The sequence below is a fragment of the Monodelphis domestica genome, chromosome 3 (assembly GCF_027887165.1).
Source record: "Monodelphis domestica isolate mMonDom1 chromosome 3, mMonDom1.pri, whole genome shotgun sequence".
NCBI lineage: Eukaryota > Metazoa > Chordata > Mammalia > Didelphimorphia > Didelphidae > Monodelphis > Monodelphis domestica.
Window position 1 is genome coordinate 410869145 of NC_077229.1, and position 13365 is coordinate 410882509.

At 34.2% G+C, this 13365-nt stretch overlaps 1 protein-coding gene across 2 annotated transcripts in view; it reads left to right on the forward strand.

The window, feature by feature from the left end:
- The window catches only part of PIK3C3 (phosphatidylinositol 3-kinase catalytic subunit type 3), a 215952-nt gene that overhangs the window by 72994 nt on the left and 129593 nt on the right, over positions 1–13365 (forward strand). For both annotated transcript variants that reach the window (XM_007486726.3, XM_056824362.1), the window contains exon 13: positions 2086–2153. In XM_007486726.3, the coding sequence (XP_007486788.1) occupies positions 2086–2153 (68 nt within the window). The remainder of the gene's footprint in view (positions 1–2085; positions 2154–13365) is intronic.

The window sequence follows — 13365 nt, forward strand, 5'->3', positions numbered from 1 at the left end:
CTTGTGAGGTCACTTGATTCTAGTTGTATTCTGGTTCTTAAAGACTGGATTTCATCCTTAGTTTTTTGGTCGTCTTTTTCCTTTTGGTCTGATTTTCTTTGGAGTTCATCTTTCATCCCATTTACCTCGTCTTTCATCTTCTTCACCTCATCTTTCATCTCCTTTGCCTCATTTTCCAACTGGTTGATTTTGGCTTTCAAGACACCATTTTCTTGTTTTAGTTCAAGTGCCTCTGTTTCCAAATGTCTTATCTTAGTTTTTAAGTTCTTTTCCCAATTGCCTCTCTTAATTGTGTTTTGAATTGAATTTTGAGTTCTTCCAAAGCCTGTATCCAATTCGCTGGGATTTCTGATTTTTTCTTTGCTGATCCCTCCCCCTCTGTTTTATTCACTCTTTGGATCATTGCCTTGAGCAGAGTATCTAAATCTTTCTTAGATGATCCTTCTTACTATAATGCTGTTGCTCTGTAGAATGAAGCACTCAGCATTTTTCACATTATATTTTCTTTCCCCTCTTCCTTTTAAGGTCACCAGAAATGATAAAGAAAAAGCCTTCAGTCTGTGATAAGTGTATTTTATATTTTTATTTTATGTTTTGGGATGGCTTTTACTGTGTGGCCATTGTAGAAGTGTTTCTTATATTTTCTTTTTCCACAAGTATATCACAAACTTTATTTGGCCTCTGAAAGTCTTCATACCCTGACCCTTTTCTACCTCCCCTATTTTTTTTACAGTTTATTCCTACCTTGAGCTCTGTGATTCAAGAACACTAGGCTTATGGGTGGTTCTCACACATGAAATACTTTCTCCTGACTAGGCCTTTTCACTTTTTAATCCCTATATTTCAAATGCTTTCTTCCTCTCACCTCCAACTCTGAGCTTCCCTTGCTTCCTTCAAGAATCATTTCAAATATCACCTTCTGCAGGACACATTTTATGATTCCTCATGGTGTCATTATCTTTCTTCTGACATTACCTCCCATAAAGGTGTATATATCTTGTAAGGATATTGTTGTTTTCATGCTTATCTCATTGAATGTGAGTTCCTTTAGTCCAGAGGCAGTGTTCTTTTTTTGTATCCCCAGTGTTAATCATAATGCTTAGCACTTACTAAATGATTAATAAATGCCTTTTGACTGATTGACAGTATTAACCAATTTGATTTCATATAACTTTCAGAGAACTTTATAGTATATCAACAGTTATGATATTTACCCTCACTTGAATTCATTTCAACATTTAGCAAAGAAGATAAATAAGTTTTAACTGGTATTTGATAGTTGTGTGTATACATAGGAGTTTCTTGGAGAAGCAGTTTTGTCAGACAGTAACACCTACAAAAGGATCACTATATAAGCAAATCCCATTCCATTAATGTACAGTATGCTCTTGTAGAATTTCATTTGTTTGTAAGGTTTTTCTTTTTTCCCTCTTTAGTGACACCATTTTCTTCAATATTAAGGAAATTATATAATTTTTTTGGTGATATTTTACAAGTATATTTAATATTTATGTAGATTGTATATAAGTATATGCATTTGTATATATGCATTATAAATAGGTAGTAAATAATAATTTTCTGGTTCAAATTTCCTTCATTATGAATAGATAGGGTCCTGTTCACAAAAATATAGGTTGAAATAGTACATGCACCATTAATACAATTCACATGTACTTATAAGTTCTATGTAAACTCAAGATTTTCCCAGTTGTAGTTTTAGTATCCATGTTATATTATTATTTTTTCACAGGTACAAATTTATACCAGTTTTATTTAAATTGACCTTTGGGACAATGTCAATTAACCATTAGACTGTGGTTCAACATTTGATCAAGGAATAGGTATACTTATTTTGCCTGATATTTAAAATATCATCCTCTTAAAAAATTGAACTCTTTCTTTATTAAAGGCAAAATTTTTTATAATGGTCTGTCAGATCTGTAGAGGTCAACTCTCAGGTAAACATGGAGTGTCTCTTTCTATTTCCTGATTAGTAGCAATAATAATAATAAATAAATAGTAAACAAATAAATAAAATAAATAAATGGCAAGATGAAATCATGTTTTTTTTTTTCTTTCTTTCAGCAAGATCTCTGCACTTTCTTGATATCAAGAGCCTGCAAAAATTCTACATTGGCTAACTATTTATATTGGTATGTGAAAATAAATTAAGTTTTTTTTCATATTGTTACTTTTTTCATATTGTCACCCCCCATTTTATATGTAATATGCATGGAATATATGTATTATGAAGTTAATTATTCATTCCAAAAAAAATGTCACTAAAAGCCATATGTCCAGTTTTTTCCTTTTCCCTTCACTTTTCAGAGTGTAGACATTAAGTAATTGACAATGTTATTGAGGTCCTTTCTGCAGATAAGTTTCCCTATTTTTTTTTAAACCCTTACCTTCCATCTTGGAGTCAATACTGTGTATTGGCTCCAAGGCAGAAGAGTGGTAAGTAGCAATGGGGGTTAAGTGACTTGCCCAGGATCACATAGCTGGGAAGTGTCTGAGGCCAGATTTGAACCTAGGCCCTCCCATCTCTAGGCCTGGCTCTCAATCCAGTGAGCTACCCAGCTGCTCCGAGGTTTCCCTTTTTTAAAGAGTATTGCAACAGTTTTTTGACTGTATTAAAAGGTTTATATTATATTTATGGCAACAGTTGTTTATACTGTATTACAAAGTTTATATACCATGTTACCAAAATATGCTTTATAAATTTCGAAGTCTTAGAGACTATAATTCAAATCTTAACTTTCCATGTGAGAATACTGCAGCACACAGGTTAAGTGATTTACCCCAAATTACATAGCTATTTAGGGGCAGATACCTGACTTCATATTTTAAATACTGTACATTTGGTTAATAGCAGATATATTCATAGACTGTTAGAGATGAAATCTCATTTAGAGATCATCTAACCTAATTCCTTCTTTAAGAGTTTAAGAAAACGAAACTAAAGCTTTGGAGATAAAATGATTTGCCCATGGTCATTTAGCAAGTTAGTGGCAGAAATAGGCTTAGACAGTTCATTCATACACTTTTTCTCAGTGATATACCATTACTAGGTTTTTATTCCAGAGATAAAAGGGGGAGAGGGAAGAATATTTGTCTATAAAAATATTTAAAGCAGTTCTTTTTAGGGAGACAAAGACTTGGATAGTGAAGCGGTTCAATTGGGGAATGACTAAGTAAATTATTATTGTAAGAGAATACTTTTGCTGTAAGAAATGATAAGGAAGAAGAACTTGGAAAATCTTGGAAGGACATGTGAATTGAAGCAGAGTTAAATAAGCAGGATCATGAGAGCATCATACATGACAGGCATGCCTTTCAGTAGCACCTATGGATAATAGCTATTCCCAGTAATACATCCAAAACTATCCCAAAGGATTCATAGCAAAAAATTCTCTCGACACCCGAGAAAAAATCTGAATCTTATCTGATTCTGACTGACACTCAATCTAGACAAAGCAAACTTTTTTCGTTTTCTTAATATTTTTTCTTTTTTTTTTAATATTTTATTTGATCATTTCCAAGCATTATTCATTAAAGACATAGATCATTTTCTTTTCCTCCCCCCACCCCCATAGCCGATGCGTAAATCCACTGGGCATTACATGTTTTCTTGATTTGAACCCATTGCTATGTTGATAATATTTGCATTAGAGTGTTAATTTAGAGTCTCTCCTCTGTCATGTCCCCTCAACCGCTGTATTCAGGCAGTTGCTTTTCCTCGGTGTTTCTACTCCCACAGTTTATCCTCTGCTTATGAATGGTGTTTTTTTCTCCTAGATCCCTGCAAATTGTTCAGGGACATTACACTGCCACTAATGGAGAAGTCCATTACGTTCGATTATACCACAGTGTATTAGTCTCTGTGTACAATGTTCTCCTGGTTCTGCTCCTCTCGCTCTGCATCACTTCCTGGAGGTTGTTCCAGTCTCCATGGAACTTCTCCACTTTATTATTCCTTTTAGCACAATAGTATTCTATCACCAACATATACCACAATTTGTTCAGCCATTCCCCAATTGATGGGCATCCCCTCGTTTTCCAGTTTTTGGCCACCACAAAGAGCGCAGCTATGAATATTTTTGTACAAGTCTTTGTGTCCATTATCTCTTTGGGGTACAGACCCAGCAGTGCTATGACTGGATCAAAGGGTAGATATTCTTTTGTCCCCCTTTGGGCATAGTTCCAAATTGCCCTCCAGAATGGTTGGATCAGTTCACAACTCCACCAGCAATGAATTAATATCCCAACTTTGCCACATCCCCTCCAGCATTCATTACTTTCCTTTGCTGTTATGTTAGCCAATCTGCTAGGTGTGAGGTGATACCTCAGAGTTGTTTTGATTTGCATCTCTCTGATTATAAGAGATTTAGAACACTTCTTCATGTGCTTATTAATAGTTTTGATTTCTTCATCTGAGAACTGCCTATCCATGTCCCTTGCCCATTTATCAATTGGAGAATGGCTTGATTTTTTGTACAATTGATTTAGCTCTTTATAAATATGAGTAATTAAACCTTTGTCAGAGGTTTCTATGAAGATTTTTTCCCAATTTGTTGTTTCCCTTCTGATTTTAGTTACATTGGTTTTGTTTGTACAAAAGCTTTTTAGTTTGATGTAGTCAAAATTATTTATTTTACATTTTGTACACCCTCCAGACCAGTGACTTTTCCCACCCAGAGGTTCCCGCTGGAGGCTTAGCATTCTAGGTGGGGGTGGTGATCCTGGGACCTTTCTTCTGCCTTCCCCTTAAACCCGAGTTTTCTGGGATTCCAGCTTTTGGGGGGCATACCTTTTGAATTGAGTCCAGCAGGAGGGTTCGTTTGCTCTGTCTTGTTGTTAGGTTTGATTTTCAGTCCCCTAGGAGATTTTGTGATTGGTAAGGAAGGGTTTTCAGCTGTCTGAACTTCTGCTGCTTTTAAGCTGCCATCTTGACTCCGCCCGACTATAAAACATTTTAACAAAAAATTGTTCTTAAATAGGTTTAGATCCCAGGTCACCCAACTTCCATTCTGGTCTCTAATTTAAAAGCAATGGTTCATTATTCTAACACAGATTTATATTCTAAAGCTCTTTATAAGCTATCACTTCAAAATTCTTCTCTTGCCTTGCAAGAAATGTAGCAGTCAAGGTAACATATTGAACTCATATGATTTATTAGCCTTACTTCAATTAAATTATACTTCACTGAATATACTTTAAAAAACCTTATTTGTTCTTTCAAATTCTCTCCTTCCCTTTACTCCCCACCATACCTATTGAGAAGCTATACTTGTTTTTTTAACTATAAGATTTCCCACTTTTTCATTTAACTTCTTTCTTCAATCTCTCTCTTTGACAGCCCACTTCTGGGCTTTTAGGGTTTGTGGAGCTGTTTATTTCTTTCTTTGTTTTTCTCAAGGCAAATGTTAAATTTCTCTAAGTGAGGAATGTCAATTTTAAACCAAGCCTCTTTTATGGCAGTATCATTTGTCATCCAGAAGATCCAAACTTTTTTTTTTGGGGGGGGGTCTTTTTTCTTAATAAAAGCACTAATATATATTTTATAAGTGGGTTTTAAGACTCATGGCCAGATGCCTGAGATTTTAGATACTAGTACTGAAACAATTCTCCTTAAACTTCCTTCAAACTTGCCACTCAATCTGCTTGTTGATGGTAATATTTCTTTCCAAGATAGCAATCCACTATTTAAGAACTTTTAACTTATAATAACACTTTGAAAGAGAAATCAATAGATTAAATCACAAGAAATGAGGTTTAACTAACATTTTTTTAAGAGCAAGTTTTGACAGGGAGATGTCGAGAGAGAATAAAGAAAGACAGGATGGGGGAAGAGGCTATTATGGTACAGAGAATCATTTTATACTTATTAGCTAGAATTTACCAAACATTCATTTTCCTGCTTTTCTCCCATTTACTTCCTAATATCTTTTCCATTCCTATGCTTTCTCTATTTTCTGTGCCTCTAAAACAATCTGTCTATTTACTCCTTTCTTGTTCCTCAATCCATCTTTCCTTCATTCTTATTCTTTGGCTCTTTCTGCATCTTTATTTCTTACCATTTACTCAAGCAATCCTCAGTACTGTATTTAAGCACATTTTAAACTATTTGTTGCATTTAGTGAATAACTTTTCTTGATCCTAAACATCATGAGTTTAGGGGCAGCTAGGTGGCTTAATAGATAGAGAGCCATACCTGGAGAAGGGAATTCCTGGGTTCAAACTGGCCTTCAATACTTCCTAGCTATGTAATTCTAGGCAGGTAAGTCTCTTAACCCATTTGGCTAGCCATTACTGCTCTTCTGCCTTGGGCCTGACACTTAGAATTTATTCTAAGAAAGAAGTGATGGTTTAAAAAATGTATGTGTGTGTTTATTTTTCATCAATTTAACTTTTCATATCTCTTACAAAAAATGCACAAGTTAAATTAACTTGTTTTCCATTCCTATGTAATCATTAAGTAATTTCACTTCCATACTTTCTTTCATAGCAAAAAAAATTACTTCTTGACTTTAACAGAGGGAGAATTTAGTAACTAAACTTTCCTTTTTCTACTGTGAGACCTGTACTTTTCATATGTTTGTAATCCTTAAGAGAGAAAACAAGTAAAATGAGAGATAGGATTTACATCTTTTTCTGTCTTATATTTTGTTATCTAACTTAGTGTTTCCCTTTTGTTCTTAATTTTTATCTCCAAATACATCTTAAAAGGGAAAAATCCTTTTTTGTTATCCTTTGAATTAATTATAAGTCTTAACTAATTCCATACTTTGGTGTCTTTAAAAGGAAGTTATATTCTTTTGTATTTTATTTTTTCAATATTTGTCTTTGCTTCTATATTTGGTTTGTCTTTTTAGGAACCTGTTCTCAACAATGTGGACCTTTAGAGACCTCTTTTTTTTTTTCCTTCTCCTAATAATTACACCTGCATCACCAGAATATCCTTATTGAGGGGTTCTTATCCCTCATATTCTGACTTTCCTTATATAGTCTCAGGCAGTGTGATCTTTTCTAACTTTCCTAAGCTTTTTAATATCAACACTATTGATGTAGAGAGTATATTTAGAATATGTATTGAAGTATAGAGTATATGTCAGACTCTATCTGGTATTCTTCTTTTCCAGTAATAAAAAATATAATGTTGAAAGTTTCCTAATGAATTCTACTCAAACATTGATGAAGTGCTTACATATAAAAGGCACTATCCTAAGGGCTAGGTATGCAAAGATAAAAATAAACTAAATCTTGAGTCTGGGAGCTTGCTTTCTTTTGCATGTGCAGAGTTAATAGAATATTACAATTATGTAAATAAATGAACACAATATAATCAAAGTAGGAAGAGAACACCACTAACCAGAAGGATTAAGAAAAACTTCAAGTACTAGTTCGCAAGCTAAGTTAAGCCTTAGAAGAATCAAAGGATTCTTTCTTGGCAGTGAAGAATAAGACTCCTTGAAAAACATGGGAGACAGCTATTGAATAGGCATGCAGGTCCAGGATGAAATGCTGTATGTGGTAAAGATCTAATAGGCCAATTTGGCTAGAATGTTGATATCAAGTGTACAAAGGAATATAATATTAAGCAAGGCTGGAAAGATGCTGCGTTGTGTATAAGCTGCCTATATAGAGTTACTGAAGATTAAGGAAGGACACAGTCAGAAATTTTTCTTAAGAATTTTTATAAGGGTTCTGTGTAAAGAATAGATTGCAGTGTCGAGTTATGGAAAGAAGGACAAATTAGGGGAATATTGCAATTGTATAGGCAAGAGGTAATTGAGGGACTGATTTAGATTAGTGACCGTAGAAGGGGAGAGAGAGGATTTATAAGATTTGATAGTTATAGAATTTATAGGATTGCTAGAAATGAATGTAAGGGAAAAACAATAATCAAAGATGTCTCTTAAGGCTGTAAATTTGGACGACAGGAAGGGAAATGGAGTCTCCAATGGAAATAGGATAGTTTGGAGAAGCTGGTTTCAGGGGGAAGAAAATAATTAGTTCTGTTTTAGATATACTGAGTTTTGAGATGCTAATGGACTATCCAAGTAGAAATATCCAACAGGTAGTTGTTGATATTAATAGAATTTAGAGAAAAGGTTAATATTGCATACAGAGATTTGGGAGACACCAGTGAGATGACACTTAAACTCAGAGTGCTTATGAAAGCATTTCAAAAAATAGAAAGCAAGAAGAGAAAGATGGCTCTGTTGGAGGTGGGTTTGGGGTAACATCTGTACTTAAAGAAATGGATCTAGCAAAAGAGATTCTATGGTCTTGTAGGTAAAAGGAAAACTAAGAGAAAACAGTGTCATATATTCCAAGGTAGGGCCCAATTGATTGTATTAGAAGATATAGATAGCCTTAGTTGAGTCCTGAGGTAAAGCTGTCAAGCATAGCATTTGATACTATTATAGAGAACGGTTGTGTTCATTGGTAGCAGAAGCCAGTTTAAAGGTGATAGTGAGAGGAAAGTGAGGAAATGGGTGGTAAGTAAAGATAATTCTTGGTAGCTTTGATATAGAAAAGGCATGTTGTACTTGAGAGGATAATAGTCACATGAAATGTTTTTAAGGATGGAGGAGATCTTGGCATGTTTATAAGCATCAAAGGACAAGTCAGAGAGAAAGAGAAATCGAAGATGAGATAGAGAAGAAGTGACTGGACAAAGACAGACTTCCAGAGGAAATATTGTGGGTAGAGAGAAGGAATCATGGACTCAAGTAGAGAGCTTTACCTTGGCAGAGAGAATGACCATCTCTTTTTTAGAGATTGGATGTATGCTTTCTGTATTCTTGAAGACTAGCATTTAAAACTTCTTCATCTGACTACCTCTACCTTTTAATATTGATTTTATATTATTCTCCCTCATCTACTCAGCATTCAAGGCAAATTGGCCTACTTCTTGTTTCCTGAACTCATTGTTTCATTGGCCACCTCTGTACAGAGTGTGTTTCTCAAATTCCAGTATATTCCTTGCTAAATTATATTCTGTCAGAATCTTCAGGTTCCTTCTAGGCTGAGATATGAGACTACATCCATTGGGAAATCCTTCCTGATTCCCCCATTAGTATTCCCTCCCTCCTCAGATCACTTTGAATTTACTTATTCATGTAGACATATAGTATTCCCCAAATAGAAGGAAAGGTCCTGGAAGGCAAGGACTTATTTCATTTTTTTTGTCTATTTCTTCCAGCATTTAACACAGACCTTAATAATTAGTAGATGGTTAATAAATGTTTGTTGAATGGTACTTAATTCTAGTGAACATAGAAAAATCTAGACCTTTTATTCTTCTGTTATTTATATAAACTAGGCCAAATAAGTCCGTGCCCGTATTTATCCCAAACTCTTATTTGTCATTGGAAAAAAAAGCATAGGTTTTTCCTAGTTGCAAGTAAATAAAAGGCTTTTTATATCCCTTCTGTTCTAATTATACACACATATATGTATATATATTTATTTATTTTAGCATTATAAATTCTTTTTCTTTAAATTACTTTTATAAACATGTCTTGGTTAGTAGGTATCAGTTAAAAAAAATGAAAATCATCAGAATTTTTAAAAACTTATCATGTAACACAAGTTTTACCATGTAACACAAGTTACCAATGAACCCTGGTGACTTTAAATATGTGGGACAGAAATTGCTAGTGATTACCATCAGAAGTGAGCTTAGTTTACATGGTTTTGTTTTGTTTTTATACTTATGTAGATGTTTTTGAAATCAAGTGCCCTTTTTTTAATGTGGAGAAATTAGCTCACAAAAATCATCTAAAGCTAAAAGTAGTTTTTCTGACTTATTTCTTATCAGAAGCGTGGAGAGCTTTCCATTCAATCACTGAAAACAGTAGGAAAACTCTTTAGATTGTCTACTTTCCATAAGATTACTAGACTTCTTGCTGTTTTCAAGACGAAAATTTTATTCTTACTTAGATTAAAACAAAGCTACACATCAGTTTCATATACACTCCATCAAATTTATTTCATATTTTTATGATACATCTCTGATTCATTCTAGCACAGGATTCTTAAGCTGCACTCCGTGAACTTTTAAAGTATTTTAACTGCATTTCAATATAACTTATTTCCTTTTTAATCTTATACATTTAAAAAAAGTCATCATTTCAAGAATAAGTCCAAGTATTCATAGACCCTACCAGACCTGAAATAGGTGTCAGAGACCCCATCAAATGATCTCTGATAATAAAAAAAATTACAAATATCTCTTCTAGGAATAAAGAACATTAGGTAAGACAAGATGTTTGCTAAAAAATTATTTTTTTGCTTTGTCTAAATTCAGGATAATATGTATCCTAAATAACATTAAATAATTATTCTCTAGATATTAAGTTATTACCTTTGATAAAGGCTAGACTGTTATATTATAATTTAACAAATAATTTCAATGTTGTTTCAAAATTGCCATGTTTTCCTTTGTTCTACAATATATTGTAAATATTTGACAAAGCTAATATTATATCAATATTAAGCATAGCATAGTCCATTATTTAAAATATTCATTTTAGACTGGTGTACTAGAACACAGATTAGTCCATGTTTCTTTTTCATGTATTGTTTCTTCCAAATAATTTAATCAGAGTCCCTGCAATAGCTGAAATCCTTAGCTTTATAGAGTCATCCAGATAATCCTTCTCAAATGAAGTGTTGACTTTTTAAACCACAGAGAGGAATTATAGCTTCTAATCTGTAAACAGTTAAGCATCAAGATCTATAAATTATTTCAGTTTTTATAGTCCTTTCAGCTTGTTGAAATTGGTATTGCATGGTGTTTGCCTTCTGAAACCAAAATTGCCAGGAAATTGGTGGCTTGTTGATGCCATTATCTTTGAGATATTGCCATTAGTTTTGTCTGATTGAGTTTCAGATCACTATAACCGAGGTCCTTAGTTAAGGATCTCTTAGGAGCAGGTAGAGTGTGATATAGCTAGGTTCAAACAATACAGTAAGGTTTTTTCCCACTTTCCACAATTGAATAAAGTTGTAAAGATAGAAATTGGATTAGACCTATAGTTGAATAGAAAGGGAACTGAACTAGATTCAGAATTGAATCATAGGATGAAGTCAGCCTTATTGGACCTCTGCAGATATAATAGTTCTCCTTTTCATATTATTGATCACTCATTTTTCCTGTGTTCTCTTTCCTCTCTAGATTTCACTGAAATTGTTCACTCCTGGTTCTTTTATATGTCTGACTATTATAGTTTCCTTTATGAAATCTTCATTCAGCTCATCCATCCTAAGTATTGTTATTCCTAAGGATAACTTATCTGTTCAGTTCCCAGAGGCTTTAGTTATTTCTACGTAGCTGATTCCCCATGCTATTTGTCAGCCTTCATCTCTCTTCCAACTTGATAATCTCGCTTCCAAGGAAGACTTTTGGACTTCTTGAACTAGATTTCCTGGGAAGAATCTCAGATTCAATATATCTAAAGTTTCTCATTTGCTTTCTTCCCAAACCCTTCCAACTTCCTCACTTTTTTTTTTAATTGTCAAGGGCACCACCATTCTTCCAATCACCCATAGGATCCTCCTTATACCTACTTTCCCAGTCATCCCTCACATGCATTTTGTTGTCAAATTTTGTTTCTATATTCAAGATATATCTCGTGTATGTCCTTTTCTGTTGACTCACATAACTACCACCCTGTTTCAGGCCCTCATCACCTCTCAGATTATTGTAATAGCCTTATTAGTGTAATAACCTCTTTGCCTCAAGTTACTCCCAAATGATTCCTTAAATATAGATTTGTTCTTGTCTCTTACCTATTTATTAATCTCTGATGGCTCCCTTTTATCTCCAAGATAAAATATTAAAAAATAAAAAATACAATAACTTCAGTTCCTTCACAGCTGACCCCTTCCTACTTTTCTAGTACAACACTTTACTCTCCTCCACAGATTCTGCAATCCAGAGATACTGACTTCTTGGCTTTTGCTCATATAGGACACTCCATCTTCTGACTCCATTTATTTGTACTGGCTGTCTTTCATGCTTGAATGTTCCTCCATCTCATCTCTGTCTACTAGATTTACTGGCTTCTTTTTAGACTAAGATTTCATCTCACCTTCTCTAGGGGACCTTCCCAGTTTCTCTAGCTGCTAGGTCTTTCTCTCTGAGATTGTCTTCCATTTACATTGTATTTAATTAATGTGTACATTGTTAAATTACCTGTCATCTCTCCTTTAGAAAGTGAGCTTCTGGGGGTAGCTGGGTAGCTCAGTGAATTGAGAGCCAGGCGTAGAGATGGGAGTTCCTTGGTTCAAATCTGGCCTCAGACACTTCCCAGATGTGTGATCCTGGGCAATTCACGTAACCCCTATTGCCTAGCCGAAAGAAAGAAAGAAAGAGAGAGAGAGAGAGAGAGAGAGAGAGAGAGAGAGAGAGAGAGAGAGAGAGAGAGAGAGAGAGAGAGAGAGAGAGAGAGAGAGAGAGAGAGAGAGAGAGAGAGAGAGAGAGAGAGAGAGAGAGAGAGAGAGAGAGAGAGAGAGAGAGAGAAAGAAAGAAAGAAAGAAAGAAAGAAAGAAAGAAAGAAAGAAAATGAACTTCTTTAGTTCTGGAGCAGTGATTTCCACTTTCTTTGTGTGCCCATCATAGCACTTGGCACAGTAATAAATGTTTATTGACTTAAAACTAGGAAAATTTAATAAGTAAATATTTCAATTATTTATAGAATTATAGTTCTTAGAAATGGAGGGAGCAGAAATGAAGTATCCAACATTTATTGAGTTATATAGGCATGCCTGTTCTTTTATAGCTATAATGGAGAATTGGATAGAAATCTATGTCTCTGTATCGAGATGGAACTGCTTTCTCATCCTTTCCCTGATAATATATCTGTATTATCTCTTTGTTCCTGGAAGAGTAACTTAACTGCTCCATGCCCCAGCAATTTTCTAAAACTGTATGTTGTAGGATAGATACTAGATTGTATTGTATCAATTCAATCAATTGCACCCCAAAGCTCATTCTGGATTTTCTTGATGCAGTGTAGGCTTCTGCAGGCATCTTTCTCCAAACAGTTCATTTTCTGGATTTTAGGAGTTAGCAAGTTTCTTTCCCTGAAATGTTTCTCAAACAAAATTTTTCATTGTGGGTTTTATGAAAATATATACAGTCCCCCCTGAGGAGGGTGTTGACCAACACCCAGATCAACTCAGGAAACATGGTTGAGTTATAGGGTGTATGCGTCAATTATCAAAAGAAAAAATAAAAACTTGAAGCGGAAAATAAATAGAAGGAAAAAAATCAAACTTTGGGAGATATCGAAAATCTATTTTTTTAAAAATTTCTGAGCAAACAAGAATAAGTTCATAACAGACCCTTAT